This window comes from Miniopterus schreibersii (genome assembly GCF_964146895.1).
Source record: "Miniopterus schreibersii genome assembly, chromosome: 15".
NCBI classification, from domain to species: domain Eukaryota; kingdom Metazoa; phylum Chordata; class Mammalia; order Chiroptera; family Miniopteridae; genus Miniopterus; species Miniopterus schreibersii.
The window spans coordinates 49,559,726-49,580,071 of NC_138115.1; the positions used below are offsets into that span (position 1 = coordinate 49,559,726).

The 20,346-nt window shown below is 50.1% G+C and overlaps 1 protein-coding gene across 28 annotated transcripts in view; it reads right to left on the minus strand.

Moving 5' to 3' along the window:
* Window positions 1-353: 353 nt before the first annotated feature.
* MAP4 (microtubule associated protein 4) overlaps window positions 354-20,346 on the minus strand; it is a 115,843-nt gene continuing 95,850 nt past the window's right edge. For 3 of the 28 annotated variants that reach the window (XM_081159779.1, XM_081159792.1, XM_081159790.1), the window contains 11 exons: window positions 19,659-19,780; window positions 18,658-18,873; window positions 15,541-15,724; window positions 14,872-14,931; window positions 14,457-14,749; window positions 13,017-13,130; window positions 10,995-11,087; window positions 6,363-6,444; window positions 4,428-4,540; window positions 2,759-2,948; window positions 354-2,634 (listed from right to left, as the gene is read on the minus strand). In XM_081159779.1, the coding sequence (XP_081015905.1) occupies window positions 2,627-2,634; window positions 2,759-2,948; window positions 4,428-4,540; window positions 6,363-6,444; window positions 10,995-11,087; window positions 13,017-13,130; window positions 14,457-14,749; window positions 14,872-14,931; window positions 15,541-15,724; window positions 18,658-18,873; window positions 19,659-19,780 (1,475 nt within the window). In that variant the 3' untranslated portion in view covers window positions 354-2,626. The remainder of the gene's footprint in view (window positions 2,635-2,758; window positions 2,949-4,427; window positions 4,541-6,362; window positions 6,445-10,994; window positions 11,088-13,016; window positions 13,131-14,456; window positions 14,750-14,871; window positions 14,932-15,540; window positions 15,725-18,657; window positions 18,874-19,658; window positions 19,781-20,346) is intronic. The other 25 variants (XM_081159785.1, XM_081159796.1, XM_081159797.1 and 22 more) reach the window with 18 other exon arrangements.

The following is a 20,346-nucleotide window of genomic DNA, read 5'->3' on the forward strand; positions in this document are numbered from 1 at the left end:
GGCATGTCACAACTGTCTTTGCAGACTGGGACAGCAAGTGTTGAGCAGCCCTCTCCTGGGTCTCCCTCCCTGATGCAGTGGTCTGGTCTGGTCGCCACCTCCTTGCCCAGGCAGATGGGGAAGTTCCACAGGCAGCCACGGCTCTCTGGGACCTTAACCCTCAAGGGCCTCAGGCTGTACAGCAGCCCTGCCACAGCTGGACTTTCCCTTGGTCATATCCACATGTTCACAGATGAGGAGCTACAGTCATTAAGACTGCATAGTGCACACCAGTCCCTCAATGCAAGAGGACAAGCCAGGGGACAGAGTCGTGGATGCTGGAGGTAGAGACAAACCAGAGCAGACAGGGCCTGCATGGTGGGACATCACAAGCTTTATTTACTTTTGAAATTGTTACAATAGAATCACAGACATACGTAATGGTTGAGCCATAAGCTAATTGGGCAGTACAGAAATGTCCCACCCCCCAGATGGCTGCAGCGTAGTACACAGCACAGGGGCCTCTGGTCCTCACCTGTCAGGTCAGCCACTTCAGCCTCTCTGGTTTGTGGGACCCTTCAACGGTGCTATGGCCAGGCCACCCAGAGAGTTCTCCACTTAGGTCACCTCCCTGACCCCAACCCATGACTAAAGGAGTGAAAGGAGCCAGTCTGCAGTTTACCTTGGCATCTGTGTGGCTAGTCAACACAGGGCACAGGTTCCTTTAGGTCCTGTACCGTCACCCCTCCTGTCTCTCCTCATGCCCCCCCCAACACCCACTTCCTTCTCCCCAGCTTCATCTTGCCCCTTCCTCTTGCTGACAAAGCATGGGAGCTCTGATCTCCCTGCACAGTCGAGCATTCTAGACGGTCTGGCTCTGGAAGCACTTTCTTGCCAAGACCTGTGACTTCTTGGTATGTGCTTGGTAGCTGGGGATGGGGTAGTACCACAGAAATGGGAGGACTGGCCCCGCCAAGGTGCTCTCCCTTTACATGGAGATCAAATCTGAACCTACGTCAAGAGCCCCTACCTTCTCAGCTCAGGGACAGGATCAGAGGGCAGTAGGGCGAGGGACCAAATCTCTACTGCAAAAAGTGCCCTTTGAGAGATGCCCTAAAACTTCCCAGGCCATTTCACTACAAACAGGTAGGTTTTAATCCTTTATTAGAAACCATGCAAACTTTAATACAAAAAATACAAGTGCAGTAAGAATCTTCGTGTCAATATGATTCCCGGGATTTCTCCTCATTGCAGCCATCCCGTGGGCAGGCCTAGCTGGGACACCCCTCCGCAGGCTGGCCTGGCCTGGCCTCACCTTGCCTCCCTCTCCTCTCCAGTCAGGCTGAAAGGGACGTGGGATGGCCTCAGTCTCATACCTTTATTTTTAAATTTCCAGACCTGATTCCCCAATACCCACACAAGTTCTGGACATCTCGGGCTCCCTGGGAGCTGAAGGCTCGAGTGTCCTAGGCCTGCAGGTCTGGAAGATTTCGACCTTCATGGCCCTTCCCAGCACTGACCTTTTATCTCCCACCAGATCCCAGGAATGAGACAGAGATGCCAAAACCAGCCTCTTGGTTAGAAAGAAAAGCAGCATACACGCAAAATGCCAGAACAACCAGTCCACACTCTGAGCAGCCCCTAGCGTACCCTATTTGCCCACCAGGCCACGCCCCCGCATACCACCTGCCCTGCCCACTCCATCTCCAGGGCTCTGACCTGCCAGGCCCCCAGTGCCTGACCTCCTGGCTGGAGGCTGGAGGATCTCCCCTCCCTGTTTCCTTTAACACCTGCTGAGGACTTTCCTTTAGACATGACTTCAACCTGCACAACTATTCCACCAGTTTTTAGGTTATTAAAAAAATGATAAAACAAGAAAAAAAGTATGACAGCAGCTAGAAAGGTATGGGAGGCAGCGGGCACAGGCAGCACTGACCCCTAACTAACTTGGGGCAGGGTAGCAAGAGGTGTCTGGCACCACCCGCGTGGTGGGCACCATTGTGGGGTCAAAGGGAGAGGCAGTGGCTTAGCGAGCTCCAGGGACACAGTCAGGACCGGGCCATCCATCACGTGGAGATTCCACTCTTCCCTCCAGGTGGATCCAGCAGAGGGAGCGTATGTCGGTTGTTCTTGGGTTTGGTCCAAAAACCCAAACAAAGAGGAGGTTGGAATCTGATTCCTTCCTCTTAGATCCCCCAGATCCCACATTAGCCTCCCCTACCACTCTCCTCCCACGCTTCCCCCTGGAGCAGTGATGCGATGACGGGCCAGGAGCAAAGCAAGGAGCTGGGCCTGGGGCAAGGACTGGAAGGAGGTGTGGGGGCGACTGCTGCTGCCCTAGGCAAGGGAGGCAAGAGGGGAGGAGGGAGGAACCTAGAGGGCTGCCCAGCACCCAAGTGGTCACAGGTCTAGTGGGCAGCCCGGGGAAGGGAGCCAAAGGCCCGGGTGCCTGAGCTGGGGCCACCAAGGAAGTGGGGGGGACGAGAGACAATGTCGGCCCCATGGTCGGTGCGGGCCCTGGCGTTTGCCCGGAACGTCAGCCTGTAGGTCTCAATCTGCAGTGACACGGGAGGAGGGAAGGGAGAGGGTAACGAAGGAGACAAGAGGGGCAACAAAGGGGACGGAAGACGAGACCAGAATGTCATCATTAGATGCCTGGAAAATAAAAGGTGGGTTCGTTAAAATTGAGGCCACACTCTAGTCAAAAAACAAAGGAGTTTCAATATGTAGCCAGTGGCAGGGCCCCTGGCTGGCCCTCAGGCCAAGCCCAGCCACTTACTTGTCTCCTGGATCTGGCAGTCCAAGGTCTGGGCCTCCCTTTGGTCACCACCCCCTGCCAGGGTGGTGTGGCCACTGAGGCCACTGGCTGAAGTGGGGGCGCCAGCTTCAGGCGCTGCCTCAGGGATGGCCAGCTCCTCCCCAGCGGGGGGGCCCGGACACGGAGGGGCCTCGCTGCCACCGCCCTCAGTCTACAATGAAACAGTGGGGGAGACAGTGCAGGGTCAGTCCAAGAGGGAGTGGGATGGAATGATGGTGGTGGGTTTTACACGCAGCCCCCACCTGCGCTGCCGCTGCCCCGGCCCCCCTCTAATTAAGGTGCAGTTGTCTGGAGACTCTAGGCCAGGTGCTCCCCACCCTACTCCACCCGTGAGAGGGGCTCCAGGCAGACGGCCTGGTGCAGGGCAGGAAAACAGGCTCTGGACTAGAGTACAGCCCCAGCGCAGCAGTGCAAAACCCGGGCTAGTGACACACTGGAGCCGCCTCTGTGAAATGCATGGCTTTGGCTTTGGGAAGCCTCTCTTAGGTGAGAGGTACCAGGCTTCTCAATAAGGCTGACAGCAAGTACAATAGCAGCTATGACAGCAGATCGTTAGCAACAAGCCTGAGGGACCATCTCATGACAGCAGTCTGAACTTGGTTGGGAAGCAGCAATGCCGCAGGCCGGTCAGTATTAGAAAAATAATTCCAGAAACAATAAAGAAAGGGAAATAACATAAATAAAGAAAAGAATCCAAGACATGGGGTCAGAAAGGCCAGATGTGAACCCTGGTCTGTAGGCACTTGCCAAGAAGCCTTGATCAAGTGACTACAACAGAGCAAGTGCCCCACGGGGACAGCCTAGAGAGCTATCCAGCCTCACGGGGGCAGGAACGACATCCTGTGACAGAGCCAGGACCCCAAAACATTCATAGAGGCTAGTTGGGGCTAGAATTAGCGCTGAGGGAGGGTGGGGCAAAAGGGTGGGCTGGAGTGGCTGCTCTGATCCCCTCCTTGCTCTCCTTTCCCTGCAGCACAGAAGCCTGCAAGAGGATGCCCCACGGCCCCCTATCGGCAGATGACATGGAACAAAGGATAGACAGCCTCTTGGCACACAAAGGGTCTCACAGGACTGTGGAAGGAGGGAGGAAGGGAAGGACACAGGAAGGGCAGGGAGGAGAGGCCCAGCCAGTCCCAAGGAGGGGAAGCTCTGCCAGGGAGCCAGCGCTCTCCCACAGGCAGTCCCTCCAGAGGCAGGTGGACACCAGGCCTGCTGTCACTGGCAGGACAATGTGCTATCCTGCTACCAGGCTTGGAGTGGAACCTGATGTGGAACATGTATCCTCAGCCCTCTTTCATGAGGCAGCTGAGGACAACTGTACCATGCAGACCACTATCCTTGTGGAGACCTGTGTCCCAGCCCACAATCCCTCTGAAAATGGCTGAAATGAGCTCAAAAAGTAAGGAAGGCCATGGCTCTGGGGAAAAGGTTGTGTATTCAGCTGGGGTCTCTTTACCTCTCCTGCCTAGCCCAGGACTGATGATGGACAGTGGGGAAACAGCAATGGTGTGAGGGAAACATGACTCCTGGAGAGACTGAGGGACGGTGACAGCGCCCACCTGCTGGGACCCAGACTCCACTGCATGCCCCACTCCTCCCCAGCTCCATCCCCCGATGGCCCACTCACTACCTTCACGGAACCTCCCGCAGGCAGGTGGCCCACATTATCCAGGGATCCCACCTTGGCCTGAGCCTTCTCCTTGAAGTTCAACTTCTGACTTTCAATCTTGACATCTCCTCCACCTGGAACCAAGAAGGCATCGGTCACTAAGGGTGGCAGAGGAATAATTCCCCTGCAGGCAAAGCCCTGCTGGGAGCCTGAACAGCAATCCCACCTTGGCCAAGGACTAGCTAAGTGTCCAGTGTAGAAATAGGAAAATGGGACCTGCTCCCAGTGGCTCTGAGGACAGACAAAGAGGCACAGTGAACATGTCTGTCAAAACAGGGCTGCTGGTCTCAAACCCAGGCTGAGGCTGTATCTCCATCTGACCAGAGGGCAGAGCTCCACAGAAGTCACCCTCACACGATCACAGCCTGCACCAGGACAGCTGCCGCACAGGCTGCGCAGGCCCGGAGTGCAGGGAGCAGCCTCCAGGGTGCCTCTAAGGGTGCCAGCTGCACGTATGCTTCTGGCTCTCTGGGCAGGTGACAACTTCCTCTGACAGGCTGTATAGTGCGCCCCAGCCTCCTTTCAGCCTCATAAACGCTGTCTACCAGAGACAGGATCCTCGTTTTACAGCTGCTAGCACTGATGCTGGAAAAAAGATGTGACTTGTCCAAAGTCCCCACCAAACTAGTGATTCACAGAGACAGGATGGAAATACAGGCTGTCTTAGCTGTTTAACCGAATCACATTGTAGTGACAAGAAGGAAGGGCAAACAGCCTGGGGCCTGTGAGTTGGGAAAGGGTGGGGCCAGTACAAGGATCAAGAGCCCTTGAGCAGGGTGCTGGAGTAGGTGGCTGTACACAACACAATGTCAAGAGCTCACAGGTCACAGGGTGGCCACTGATCAAGGGCCAGCCTACCCTCACACGGCGTAGGAGCATGGCTTCCCTCTAAGCCCATCTCTGACTCTTCCATCTCCTCTCACCTCACATCGCAAACCTCAACACCCGCCTGACCAGAGTGGCTCAGCGGTTGAGCATCGACCTAGGATCCAGGGGATTGGGGTTCAATTCCTGGTCAGGGCACATGCTGGGGTTGTGGACTCCATCCCCAGTCGGGGGCGTGCAGGAGGCAGCCAATCAATGACTCTCTCATCATGGATGTTTCTATCTCTCTCTCTCTCCCTTCCTCTCTCTGAAATCAATAAAGATATATTTAAAAACAAAGCAAAACCTCAACACCCAGCTTCCTGCCAAATCTCCAGGTGTTCTCCACACTGGAGTCCTAGTCCCCCCAGCAGAAACTGGACCTCCAGACACTGAGTGTCACTAGAGAAGGAGGTATCTCACAAAAGTGGATTTTCCAGATAAAAGAGAGGAAAGAAAAGTCAGTTAAGAGCTGAACTGTTCCCATCGTTTTAAACAGAACACATTCTAAAATAGAAGATAGTTTTCCTAAGAGGGAAGTTTTCTTGTCCTTCACCTTAACCGGTCCATGGTGACTGACCTCTGAGACACCATATCCACCGGCCAGTGTGCCTGCAGCCACAGCGAGACCTTCCTACCCCAAATCTGGACCTCCCAGAGCTGGTGGCTGATGCTGCACTGCTGGGAACACTCTTTGCTCCTGAACCTGACCAGTGTCTTGACCCCACTTTCTGGAGCTTCTTCAGCTAACGAGCCCCTGGAATGCACCTCTCCCCTGGGGCTCGATCAGCAGCACCATGCACACAGCACGTCAAGAAAAGGCTCATGCAAATGGCGGATTTCACCATGTGCTCCTCCTCCCACTGCGAGCTCAGCACCCCATCCCCGCTCCCCGACAGGGGCTGAGGACTGCGCTCTTCCGCAGTGTGTCCTGGGTGAGGGTGGCCCCAGGAATCTTTATGGAATGACAGAGACATAAAGGGTGAAACCCAGTTGGCTGAGGCATCCCAAGGCAAGGGAGGCACCACTCACCAGGCTTGTGCTTGATGTTGGCCTTGGACCCACACTTGGAAGAGACCTTAGAGATGTCCACCTTCTTGTTCTGAATCTGAACCTGAGAAGAAAATAACAAAAATATTGCTTCTGAGGGAGAAAGGTCAAAACCACACTCTCTTTATTCCTCTTAACCAAGTTCAAGTTTTTTCTCTCCCTCTGTAAGCCCCCATCTTAGTCTGTTCAAGGTCAGGGTCACCTCTCAAAGTGCTTAAAAGAACCCTCGATCCATCCTGGCCCTGCGTGTAGCTTCTGACCTCACCTCCAGCCAGACCACACTGATGTTTCTACGCACACAAGCCCTTCCACCCCTACTCTATCCATGCATCCGCCAGACAGCTTTTCTCCCCATTTTCTGGACCCAACTCTCCTGAAACACCTTCTGTTCTACCTCAAGTCTTACCCATCAACTCCTTGCCCAGAGATAAACTGCAATAATGTTTTATAAAGCATATTTCCTTCCAGTTCTTTTCAATGCACTTTGCCCTCATAGCTGACAGCACAGATATCTATCTGTCTATAAATATACATATTTGGTAAGATGGCCAACAGACTCTCGTCCACACCTGCCCTGAGGGAGCCTTGGAAAAATATCCTGGTACCAGAAATGATGGTACGTCTTTAAATTAGGAAAGAACATCTATAGACAGGCGCTCCTGCTGGGTTCCTAGATGGGGATTCCAGGGTTCCTGTGAGGGATCCAGTTGTTCCCTGGTTTTGTGGAAGCGCTTAGCTTTCCACTACAACCAACTCCTCCAGGCAGTGGTCCTCAGAGCAGTGTTACACCTTATGGTGGACTTTCATCACAAGGCCGTTAAATGGCTACCTTGCAGGACCTTGTCTTCCTTTCTCCAGTGTCAGGAAATACAGTCTCCCTCTGTGTCAAGGGGACAGATGTGGCATCTACTGTATGTTTTCCCACCCACAGCCCAGGCCTGGCCAAGAAACTTCCCACAACCACCAGCTTGCCCAAGCCATCCTCACGCTTTTTTTGGCAAATCTTTTCAGTTTCATTTCAGCTTAGGGGGGAAGGCCTTCTTAAGTTCTGAGACAATCTCTAATAACTTTCTTTCCATTCACCCCACCCAATTTCACACTGCACACAAAAATGAATTTAGAAGTACCAAAGAATCCTCATCTTGGCCATCTGAGTATTGATGAGAGGCTGACCGTTGTGAGCCACCCTCACTCTTGTTTCTAGAGCTCTGCTTGTGCTGTTCCCTATCCCAGGAAGCCCACTGCATTCTCTTCCCTTCCTTCAAAGCCCAGCTCAAAGGCCACCTTCTGCAAAGCCTTCCCTGGCTCCAACTTAACTCCACCTCTTCTTCACATCACCTCCCGAACAGATATCAGCAACCACTGGACACCAACTGCTCCAACTGCTCCATGTAGTCAACAACTTTACAGAGCACCTACTACCAACAAAACAACAGCCTCCGCTTTGTCTCATCTTTGCAACAAGGCTGCACTTCTCCCTAAACAGGACCAATAGGAAGTGTACTTTTCCTGGCCAAAGATGGGGCAGCTGCTTAAAAAAAGCTGATCTTGCACTGACCCCAAGACCAACTGAGAGGAATGAGCAGCAGACACTCGCCATGGCCGGGCTCTCACCAAGGTGTGGAGACCGTGTTCTGCCCTTAAAGCCTCCACTTCTTTATCTCTTTCCTCGTCCTCAATTAAAGAATAGTTGATGAGGGCAAGTTTCACTTCATAGATGTATTCTAGCTGATAAATGTAGGAGAAATGCACCCCCACTGAACTCGTGGGCTGACATCACCACGAGAGAAATGACCAGAAGAATTACACTCAGTATGCTTCTTTGATAGAAAGAACACACTACCTATGAAAGTCTTGTAAAAATGTGGTGGAAAAAAATCAATATAAAGGAAGTTGAAGGACAAAGGAGTATGTTAAATGGGGATATAATCAGCAGAATCAGACTCTAGGACAAACCGCGTGGTTCACCCCCGAACAACATTACCACAAAAAAAAAACTGGAGAGGTAACGCATAGAGCAAACGAAACCGCAGATTAAGAGACAAGAGACACATCAAACACAATCACAATTTATGGACCTTACTGTGTCCTGATTCAGATAGCAGACCTGCATCATATGTTTGTGTGTATATTAAAGAATTTTTATCTTTTAAAGTTATATGCTGAAATATTTGCTGATGAATGACTTACCTAAGACTGGCTCCAAAATAATTAGGGTGGGCATATGAAGATTGGCCACAAATAAATGAAGCTGGGTAAGAAGTACATCTAGTCCGTTTCACTATTTTGACTTTTGTGTTTGCTTGAAATTTTTATAATGAAGTTTTTAAAAGCTTCACTACCTCCGAGACGTGGTTCTGCCTCCTCAGGCCAGGACAGAGTGGATCCACAATCCCCACCCCCGCCCCGCCCCCGCGCTACTCGCCTCCCCTCTGTGCTCCAGCTTTAGGGAGCCATGTGCTACTTGGCTAGCCTAGGATATGTGTTTCTCATACGTTGAGGGCTGGCCCACAGGCCCCCTCCCCAGTGAAGCCTGACAGCCAGTGGTCATCCTGGTGCACAACCAAGCCCGCATCCACTGTACCTGGTTCTAGCTTGTTGGCATAAGTCACTGCTGGTGCAGGACGCCTGTGGGCCTAGTCCAGATATCAACATATGCTACCAAAGTGACCCTGCCAACAGGTCTGGGAACCCATTACACAGACATATCCCTGTCTAGAGGGTGAAATGGGATTAAAACTGCCGCAAAATTTAAAGTTGGGATCAGCCACAAAAGCAGCTGCTAAGTTCCCTCCCACTGTCCTCTGGGCTCTCCACAAGGGGTGTGTCTGTGTGTGTCTCTGTGGGGGGGCTGTGCAGCACTAACCAGGATCCGGCTCCAAGTGCCCCTCCCTGCTCCGTGGGAACTCCAGAATCTCTATATGGGGAAGGGGTTGTGGTGGGAAATGGGCTTAGATGTATAATGATGTTCCACCTACACAGCAGTCCTGCTCTTCCTCTACTGCATGCTTATTTGTGTGATTTATAAAGGGGCTGATGGGAAAAGCGAGAGCACCTCAGACCAGGATGTTTATCCTCATGGTCCCACCTGGAAACAAAGCTCAGGGACGGGATCTGAATGCCCTGCTGTTTACAGAAGTCTCCTAAAATGGAAGTGCTTTAAAAGAGTACATTCCCCTCAAGAAAGGCTTGCTGACGTCATGTGTAGGCAGCAATGAAGACCATAGTAGGTGACAGATAAATAATTATATTCGGAACTCTTACACACACCAACGCATTTCTGTTATACACATACACAAGCATCCCAGTTCCCTCTGAATCCCTGCTTGCCTTCTGTTTTCATCAGACCAAAAGCCTGAGAGGAAAAGAGAGGGCCAGTTCCATCTGGGCACCCACAAGCAGGATCTGTACCAGACACTGCCAACTACTGCGCTAGCCAAGCATACCCCACCTGAAGGCAAAGCCACAGCTCCTGCCCACACTGGAAGGAGCAACTGGTGGGAAAAGCCTGGGAAGGAGGTGCAGTAAAGGGGGCTGTGTGGGGCAAGAAAGGGGCACACTATGGCTGCATTCCTCAGAACAGAACTGCAGGTAAGGGGTGTTTGTAGACCATGGGCAGGATAGCATGACCACCAACGGGACAGGGGGCACAGAGCCTGAAAAGAAAGATTGTAAGCAGAGCAGGACTCAGTCCAGTTCAAGACAATAAGGAGGAGGAGCTGGATGAGCCCAGGAGTGACAGAGGGGGACACTCTCTCACTCTTGGGGTGGGGCAGAAGCAGGTGGAGGAGCAGCAAAGGGCAGGGGCCGCCCATGAAGCAGCTCCCAGGCACGCTCCCGGCCCACATTGCAGAGTCCCGCTGGTCTGCGCACTGTCAGAGACAAAAGGCAAACACACAGGGTGTTCTTTACACACTAACTGATAATGATACTTCGCCCTGTCTCTCCCTAGACCAGGATCTCCCCATGAGCTGGAGTCACCTGTGTCCCCAGCACAGATCTTAGGGCTGGCACACGAGAGCAGCACAATAGGAGGGATGTCTGAATGGAACAGGGAAAGGGACAGAAAGAAAAGGCGGGAAAAGGGAATAAAAAAGAACTAGAAAAGGAAAAATGGGGAAAAAAGAGTAGAAAGGAAAGAGAGAAGAAGGTAGGGAGAGGAGAGGAGAAAGAACAGAAGAGGAAAAAAGCAGAAGTAACACAAGGGGAAAGCGGGAGGAAGGCAGGAAGAAGGGTATTAACTCCCTGAGTCTACACGGACCCAGGGATGGGCTTGCGAGGATCTGAACCCCCATCACGCTCTGGGGGAGCGCAGACAGAGGCGTGTATCCCCAGGAGCAGACTCAAGAAAGGCGACAGGCCAGCTGCTGACCACTGCCCTCAGACCAGGTGTCTGACACAGCTGGAGGAGAAGCTAAGCTCCCCCAAGGCTGGCAAGATGCTGAGTGAGGGGGCCAGGGTGGTGTGTAAGGCCCAGCAGCCTCACTTTGCTAGCCTGCTTCCTAAGGACAGCCGTGGGCCAGGCTGCCACGGTCCTATCAGCACAGGTAGGTGGCCCCCTTCCCACTGTGCCCCACAGTGGACTAAGCCTCAGATGCCAGAGCTGATACTTACATTACCACCTCCAGGGACATGCTTAATATTGTCCTTGGAACCACACTTGGACTGAATATGGCTGTAGTTCAATTTTTTGGAGACTATCTGGACCTGGAGTGTTAGAGAACAGAAAAAACAACACAAAGGGAGAGGACCAGTTAGAACTGACACAGGGCAGGCGGTGAGTCCACACGTGATCACAATGACCAACAAAGGGTGTCGTTAAAACTCCGCCCCCACCTTCAGCAGAACAGCTGTGGAAAGCACAGAGGAAGGAATTTGAAGGAGCAGGAAAGGGGGTGAAAACATCAACAAACAACACAAAAACAGAAGCAGATGTTGTAAAAGTGCTACATAGTTGTTATCACTGTTCTTTGGGGGCTTGGCTGTGGTTCACAAGGTTGACAGCAGCCAGCCCCAGGTGCCCACCCCGGCATGGCGTGGCCACCCCCTGCCTGCTCTCCCCCCCAAGATTTAGGGTGGCAGTGTCCCATGGCCCATCTGGGTCAGTCCTCACCCAAGGATGGCACTTCCCTTCAATCTGGTGCCTGGCATGGCTGCAGCCAGACCCACTGTGGGAGGCAAAGTCTGCCGGGAGAAGCACTGGGCAGCTGGCTCACAGGGCATAGATCTGATACTAAGGGCAAGGAAGGAACACTGCTCAGCTATAAACGCAAACACACCACAAGCCACTGGACCTGCTGTGCACAATCCTGGACACCAGGGGGAGCGCAGGCTGCAGCCTCAGTAGCTTCCTCTCTAGTCTACTTGTCTCAGGCCTCCAGAAAGCACAGTACAATTAGGGTTTAGGTGGAGACTGAAGGGTAAAATGCCGTCTTCAATCCTCCAGATGCCCAATCCTGTACCCTGGGAGTTTCGTGTGCAGAAGACAGGCAGGGTTACAATAATGCACAATCCAGGGGCACAGCACATGGTACTGCACACGACTGGCTCCCCCTGGAATGTAGCCACACAAAGGCCCAGGCTCCAAGGGCTGGAACAAAGAATTCTTCTGGAGCCTTCTCAAAAGAAACAGTTGCCAGCTTCCTTCCTTCCTTCCTTCCTTCCCTTCAGAGTCCTTTGCAAATGACGCAGCTCCCAAACTGAAGGGTTCTCCACAGAGTAGAAAAATCCACCCTGAATCCAACCCAAATACCTCACCATTTCTTGCCTTCTTTACAAAACAAATACTACTAAACCCTGGTCTAAACCAGAGACCTACAGGACCTCTAGGAGCCAAGGTGTAGCCTTCCTCACCTCGCTGACTGCACAAATTCCTTGGGCTGAGACCCACTCTGGTTCTTAAAGGCTGGAGGTCAGGCCTCTCTGACAGCTCTTGGCCAGAGAGACCACCTACCTGTACAGTAAGCAGGAGAACCTGGTTCCCAGGTGGAGGCAACAGGAAAGAACCTACAGGGTTAGCTTACCTCTGCCCTGCAGCTGATGCTGCAACTCCTGTGTGGGGCAGGTTTCCACTGTAATGAGCATCCTAACTTTCTGTTAAGAGGTAACTTGAGGAGCCAGGACAAATGAAGCCATCCCCATACCCAGCAGTGTTACGAAAGGGGCCTTCTAGTTCAACTTAGAGTCTCCAGGGTTCCAGGTGCCAGAAGGTGGAAACCTTCTGTAAAAGTGCCATGTCTTAGTGAAGAAGAACCTGGAGCTCTGAGTGTGTGTGTGTGTGTGTGTGTGAGAGAGAGAGAGAGAGAGAGAGAGAGTGTGCACGTGCACACGCGCATAACAGGTAGGTTTCAGATCAAGGTCAGTGTGAAGGAAGTGACTGAAAGTTTTCCATCCATTTTATCCAGCTGAATAAATAGTCCTCAAAGGGTTAATGGGCTCCCAACTGTTAACTTTCAAGGTTGATACAAAAAATTTTCTGATAGCTGAATCATCAAACACTGAGGAAGGCACACAGGAGAGGAGCAGAAACTAGTTTAAGGACAGCAAAAAAAGTGCAACAGAAGGGAAAGTGACTCAGGCTGGAGAAACAGTTTACCACCTTTTACCTTCCAGAGGTAAAAGTCTAAATAAACTCACTTTCCCAGCAGGCGGTTTCTGTGCACTCGCACCTGGGCCAGCTGTTTTAGTGACTGCATTAGGTTCAGGTTTTCGAGCTGCAGCAGCTGCCTCTGTTTTTTCCTCTACTTTGGCCTAGATGGAGATAAACGGAGGGCAAATTTCAAAACAAGAGGACAAAAGCCCAAATGCCAAGAGGGAAAGAAGGCTGGGGACTCGAATTCAGGCCAGGCCACGAGGCAGAAGCAGGTCACCCTTGCTCTTGGGGGGGAAAAAACCATTTCCCAGGGTAGACCAAGCCAGAGGGAGGAGCTGCAGATCAAAGCTTGAGCCAGGAGAAAGAGATCAGACAGCATTCATGGAGAAAAGGTAGGAAACAGGGTTCAATCAGCGACTCTGCTCTGAGTGTGGGTTGTGGCCATTGTTTTCCAAGCACAATGTCCTCCCACTGAAGTTCTATATGCCCTAAGCATGCCGCCATGGTCACAGGGAGCAATTACTGAGGATGTGAATGTCACACCCTTCAGGTATGTGGGTACGGAAAATAACTGAACTGCCAGACTAGGTTACTGAACTCTCCACCAAGACTTCCTGCACCATGAAAACCTAAGAAGTGCGCAGAACGGGAAGACTGGCCAGTGGCACCACAGCCCTGAGGCCTGGCTGGGTATGCCAGAGCCACAGTCTCCTAGGCCCTCATCCCAGACTAATCCTGTCTGCCATCAGTATCTTCCAACTGTATCAGGATTCAGCCTCATTTTGGACCCTCTTCAATTTTTTAACAGCTTTGGATTGAAGCCATTTAAGTATCCTGCCCTGAGTGGCTTGGTGGTGGTGAAATGCTAGAGGTGACCTACGAGATGACAAGGTTACTGCTCCAGGGACTAGACATTGGAGTTTTGCCACCACCTTTTTCACACACCAAGTCCCCATGGTTGCTAACAATTAACAAGTAATTCCAGGGTGGATTCAAACAGAAAGGCCCGCCAGGTCTTCTCCATCACAACACTCTACAGCAGTCCTTTCATTTAGGACTGACACAGGCCACCAGGACACCCTCATCTTCTCTCAGACAGCCTCTCCACCCACCTGCCTCTCCTGCTGCTCGCAGTGCAGAGGTGAGAACCATGACAAACCAGGTTCACGTCCACTATCTTTCCCCTTCACAGTCCCAGAGGTCTCCTCTGTTCATTTTGTAAAGTAGAACAATCCTTTTGCCTCCAAACAAAAATATAAGACTAAACCCCAAAATAGAGAATAGGAGCCCCTCTGATTCCAACGGGAAAGAGAAGGCCCAGAGCTCGGCCTACCCCTTCCCAGCTGGCAAGTCCACATCCTGACTGCCCCCCTCTAATGCGCCCCAGGGTTGATGTGAGGACATGCTTCAGGAACAGTGGTTGGATGTGGCAGGGAAAGCAGCAGGGGCCAGCATGCCGAGAACTCCAAGGTCCCTGGACCCACCCGGCCTCCTCCAGGCTGATGTTTGATGTTTTCCGTGGAGCCAACCTTGGCACGGACATTCTTCAGATCAGGGGTGGACGTGCTGGTAGTCGGGCGGCTCAGCCTTGGGGCAGAGGAGCTGGGCCTGGCTGACGTGGGCTTCTTGTCCGTGGCAAGAGTCCCAGAGGGCCGGGGAGACGTGACTGTGGGCTTGACTCGACTGGGAGCCACGCCTGCTGGGGGGGCTGCCCCAGGGACGATGGCGTTCTTCTTCATGGTACTGCTGGAGGTGCTCTTTGAGCGACCCAAGTCAGCTGCAAAGGTAGGAGTGAGACACAAGAAGCATTCATGGGGAGACAGCATCCAGGAGCCTTAAAGCCATGGAGGAGGTGAGGGTTTAAGTTAGGGTTCCACAAAGTGGGGGATGGGGTATTACCTGGTGCAGACTTCGTAACCATCTTCTTGACATCTGCAGGTTTTCCCTCAGTCTTGATGCCTGCACAGACATATGCTTTTTAATATAACATTTAACAAACTCACCTATTGAATGGCTCATGCAATACTGAGATTCATTCATCATTTATTCATTCATTCATTCATTCAACAATTAATGAATGTCCCCCCTGAACCAGGGGCTGTGCTGGTCTCTGGGGATAAAGTAGTACATTAGGCAGCCATGCAAAACCATGGCCTATGCAGGGTACAAGGCCAGGCAGTGCATCTTCTTTTCCAGTTGACAATGCCTTCCATGTGGCCTTAGAAATAGGTGATCAATACACACCTACAGAATTGAATGGCCTAATTCTTATCATGTAGGCCTGTGACTATAATGTGCTGGGTGCTATGAAGACACTAAGAAAGGAATAGTAAATTCTACCATGATTCATGACAGTCCCCTTCACTCAAGGTTTTTCTGAATATACCTACCTGCTAACCTCACATGGAGACCAATTCAGCCACTTGCCCACATACCCCATTAAGGACTGATGCACAAGCAGATCTGTACAGCTGTGTGATGCTAGCTGGAGCTCTGGCTGGGACAAAAATCAAGTCCCCACTCTCCTCCCAACTGGTTCTCACAGGGGAGAAGGGTGACAATACTCACCAGTAGGCCTCCTGGGCAGGGGCATGGGGGCGCTCCTACTGCTTGGCCCAGCTGAGGCAAGAGAGGCAGCCGCTGTGGCTTTTGGAACAGTCTGGGTGCTCTTGGAGCCAGGCCTGAAGGATGGGGCAGAGGCCGGCTTGGATGGTGTGGTCTTCTTCTCAGGAATCTTTGCATCTGCAACAGGCTAATAGGCAAGTGGGAATAAGAGCTGCGGGTCAGCAATAGCCCCAGGAAGTCATTCCAAAGGATGCTCCCACAGATGCACACACCAGGAAACAGGGTTCTGTGGGTCTGGAAGCTACTGATAGGAAAATATATATGGTTCTAGGATCAAAGTCCTCCAGGGAACGTGAGAAACTGGCCCTGTAGGGTACTGTGTGATCTGGTGTCAGGAAACTGAGCCAAACCTCAAGCCAACCTGAACTAATGAGAATGAATGGCCCTGGAAAGTATACCTCATCACACATGTGCCTCAGGCTCTACTGCACTAAATACTGATGTATTTAGTGTATTATATATTTGACCAGAGATTAACAAACACATAAACAGAACAAAAATTTTAAATGATGTCCAGTCAAATTCAGCCATTCTTTCGGCTTAGATGCACCTGGTGGGTGCTGAACAGGCTAAGGCTACAGATGCGGAGAACACTGGTCCAAATCTGGCCCCCAACTCAGTGTATTCCTGGGCAAGTCGCAGAGCCTCTCTGGGCTTTAGTTCCTCCCTCATCTGCATAAGGGAAGCTGAACACAGGATCTCTAAGGCAGCTTTGATAACATGTGATGCTAGGAACTAGAGAGTGGCAAGTCTCAGGGACCAGAGGCGATGAGAAGGGGCAAGCGGAGGATGCAGCCATGGCCAACAGAGGGAATGAGCAGCACAGATGTCAGAGCTACGACTGAAAGCAAGAGAAATCTCTCAAGTACAGATGTGCCTGGGTCACTGTTCCATGGAGCCTGGGCATGTTGTCGTTAGCAAGGAAGCAAGGGAATCACTTTAGCCTGGTTTCTACAGGAGCAGGGGATGAACACACTATTTTGATACGCAAATGTACCATGTTACTCGAGAGTAAGCCAAACCACAGATACAGTGGATGCAGATCTTTAACTCCAAGAGAAATGGCCACTCGGAGGGCAATATGTTGGCAGAGACAAACAGGATATTGCGTAAATGGAAAACCAGCTAAGGAGGTGCAAAGAAATTCAGAGCTAGCATCCAAATAAATAAAACTTAACCCTGCAAGTACAAGGCAATGTCCATTTATACAAAGAAAGTCCCTAAGTATGGTACTAAGAAGCCTAAGGCTGGAATCAGAGGAACCAGTTCAGCTACTAGCTCTGTTCAGAACGTTTCTGGTGTGTGTGCAGAGGGACTCCCTCTGGGTTTGCTCTAGAATTTTAGGACAAACCAGATGCTCCCTAAGGTCTCCTTCGAGTTATCCACACTATGAATATGATTCAGAATAATCTAGTGGGATCTTAATATTTTGCTGGTAACAATAACAATGATACAAGAAGTTAGAAAAAAGGTAACGCAGAGACAGAATTCTCTAAAGGATGTGACATTCTTTGCAGGTCAGGCTCTTGGCCTCAGCCAGCTGCAGAGCCAGCCTGTTTTCCTAACTAGAGTTGCTCTGTTTCTCAATTTTTTATTTTCCCTTTGGCAGATTCATATATCTACTTATTTTCAAATACATTTTCTCCCCTTGTTTGCTTCTATAAATCTATCCAAATAAGGATAAAAAGATAAGAATAAATTTCATTAGACTACAGTATTTATCAATCTCTCAATCCATCTGTTTCTTATATAAAAGGCAAAGAAGAGTAATAATTGTCATTCAGGTCACCTCTTCAGGTAACTTGAATGCAGTTTAAAAACTGGATGGCAAAAAGCCATGAAAGAACAGTGTTCATAGAGGCCCTGAGCATCAACACTGATTGGCACTGGACCCAAGTTCAAATACTGCCTCTGCCACTTACCAGCACTGGACTTTAGGACAGTTACCTAAATGAGCTATGAAATGACGGCGCTGATACCCACATCTTGGCCGCCAAGAGAGCGAATTCAAGAGTTAATGTGTATAAAGAAAGCAGTATAGTACACGTCACTTTTCTTTTTATTATAGCGTGTTATTTCACTAGACACCCGTTCCTCCCTACTCCGTCCTCGGTCTCCCCCAGGATTTGCTGCTGAGTGTCGGGGAAAGCTGCGCTGTGGCTCCAGTCACCTTCCTTCTACTCTCCTATTCTAAAAAACTGTTTTCTGAAAATCAAGAGAAGCAGTCAACTGGATAAATGAGGATCAGAAAGCTTTACGAGATTTTATCATTCCTCGTCTATGACAGAATTTCTCGGTTTCCTGGCCAGGATTCAATTCCTAGGTTCCAACAGGTTTTTTCACAAGGTTAGATTAAAACACTTAACATTTTAACATGGAAACTATTTCCCAACATGAATTTAAAGAAGACATCAGGCTGACCTAAAGGCCCTTCTTGAATAAAATAAGATGTTAAGGTAGGCAGATTCCACCCATGCTCTCCTCCTAGATACCTCTGTGAAGCTCATGCTGTTTCAAATCGACCATTTTCTGGGCAATAATGTGTGGGTGACCTGGAAAACTGAAAAAACTTCAGAAGCAGCCCAGTGAGAGGTGGCCTCATGCCAAAAGCAAAGCAAGTTATCACATGATGCCGAGACCTGCTGAGACAAGCTGGAGGAACTTACCACAAAGGGAATGGGTTAAATGCAGTTTGCAGGATGATCAAGAAGGGCAAAGAAGGGAATGGGACGCGAGAATCACGGCAAAAAGGAGTGTCTGAATAGTATGTGGGGAAGGGGGACTGGTTAGCAAGAGTTTAAACAGGTGAAGAGTAAGGGGAGTTGGGAGAAAGGAGAAACCAAAGTAGATGTTGGCTTCCCGACCAGGGCAGGGAAAGGTAAAAAGTATAAAAAGGCCTTCAAGTGGTATAGCTGCACCAAGAGCCCCCAAACCAACTGTCAAGTCACCTTTCCCCAGTCCCACCAGCCGGATTCCACTGTCTGGCAGCAACCAGACCCTGTCTACCTGACACTTGGCGGGGAAAACCTTTCCCTGCACAGTGCTTAGGTGACTACTTACCTTGGGCTTCACGTCTTTTGAAGGTGAGATGGAAGGCCTGGCAGTGGTGGCAGCAGGGCGTTTGGGTGGGGCAGCTGGTACTGAGCCTGAAGCAAGGCTCATGGGTTTTTTAGTCGACCCACCAAAGGTGGTGGGAGCTGGATGCTTAGGGAGAGAAGTGGGCTGTGTTTTGGCTTTCGATGTTGAAGTCTTTGCAGGCTGAGTTGTGGCCAAAGGCTTTAAGTTGATTTGTTGGTGTGTTTTTTAAAGGCCAACATCAAACACACAGACAAGAATAAAAACAAAATGTAAAAAAAGTATAAATTGCACAATTCAAAGTAAAATTATAAGCAATGAGGAGAGATGCAACTGAAAATCAGCATTCCTTTTTTCTGAGCTCAGTAAATTGTAGAAAGGCAGCAGGATAGAGAAAAAGAAAACTGGGAACTCTTTCTTAATGACAGTGTGACAAATTCCAGCGGTCTGACACCTAAAGACTTAAATTCAGTAATAGCTTTAAACAATTAACTAACTTTTGGTGGCTGTAATAATCCATGAAAAAGTTACCAGCAGGTAATTATGTTACCATTACTTGCACCTCGATGAGGCAACATAAGCATCCTGTTTTAAAATCACACTAAAAAGTGTGCCATTTGAACTTTGCAATTAGTACCAATAAGTGTCTGAAGCTATGATTCACCATAAAAATTTGTGTTCCCTTTTATGAATGCAGATTTTGGAATCTATTTCAAGAGTGCTGAAACACCTTTTGCTGCTATTGAGAAGCACAAACAACCTCTACAGAACATTTCTACAGATATTCAAAATAATAGGGTCAAAGGCAGCAATATTAAGGTTTGAGTTAAGCCATTATGGTAAAATGGGAATATAAAATATTTTTTAAGCACATCCAAACTTGAGAAAGGACTAACCACTCAGAAAAAAAGAAATTTCATTCACAATTCAAGCAATAATAGCTGAAGATACCATTAAAAAAATCACAGTGGTAAAAGATAACCCACCATTCTGGCAACTACCTTTGTTTTCTTCTCTGGGCTTGGTGGGAGCTCCTTGTTTGGAGGGGCGGTGATGTCATTTCCGGTCAAGCTCACAGTAGGTTGTCCGTCTTCTGGCTTGGATATTCCTAAGGGGAGAAGTTATGCTAAGCAAATGTTTTTCATAACCATTTCAAAAATGCAAGTCTTAGCAGAGACAGACAACTAACTAGCACTTCATTCTGAAAAAAGCCCACAGCACTGTGCTGCTGAAATGTGGACAAGACTCCCAAGCTCCCCTCATTGTGACGGAGGACAGTTTTAGATTCCAGAGATTCAGGCAGCCTGTCCCTGTGGGGAAGCAACCTAAGTGGGATTTACACAAATGATCAAGGGAAGGAAATGGCCCTTCAAGTTTGGTTTCCCTTCCCTGGAGACAGACAGGCAAAGGGGTTCTGTCACCCAACCACTAACTCCCAGCACACACAGGGGACAAAAACCTCTTCTACTACAGTTTATCTCTTGGAATAAAGGTTGCAGAGAGATGGGATAAGTGCCAGAAGATCATCCAATGTCCTCCTCTTACTTCCTTTCCCTGTAAAGCACCACTTTATGGAGGATGTGAGATTAACTTGATCTAATTCTAGCAGTGACCCAGATTTCCAACAAGGCCGAGGAGACCCATGAAATCAGACCCAGGGCCAGAAAGAAAGTC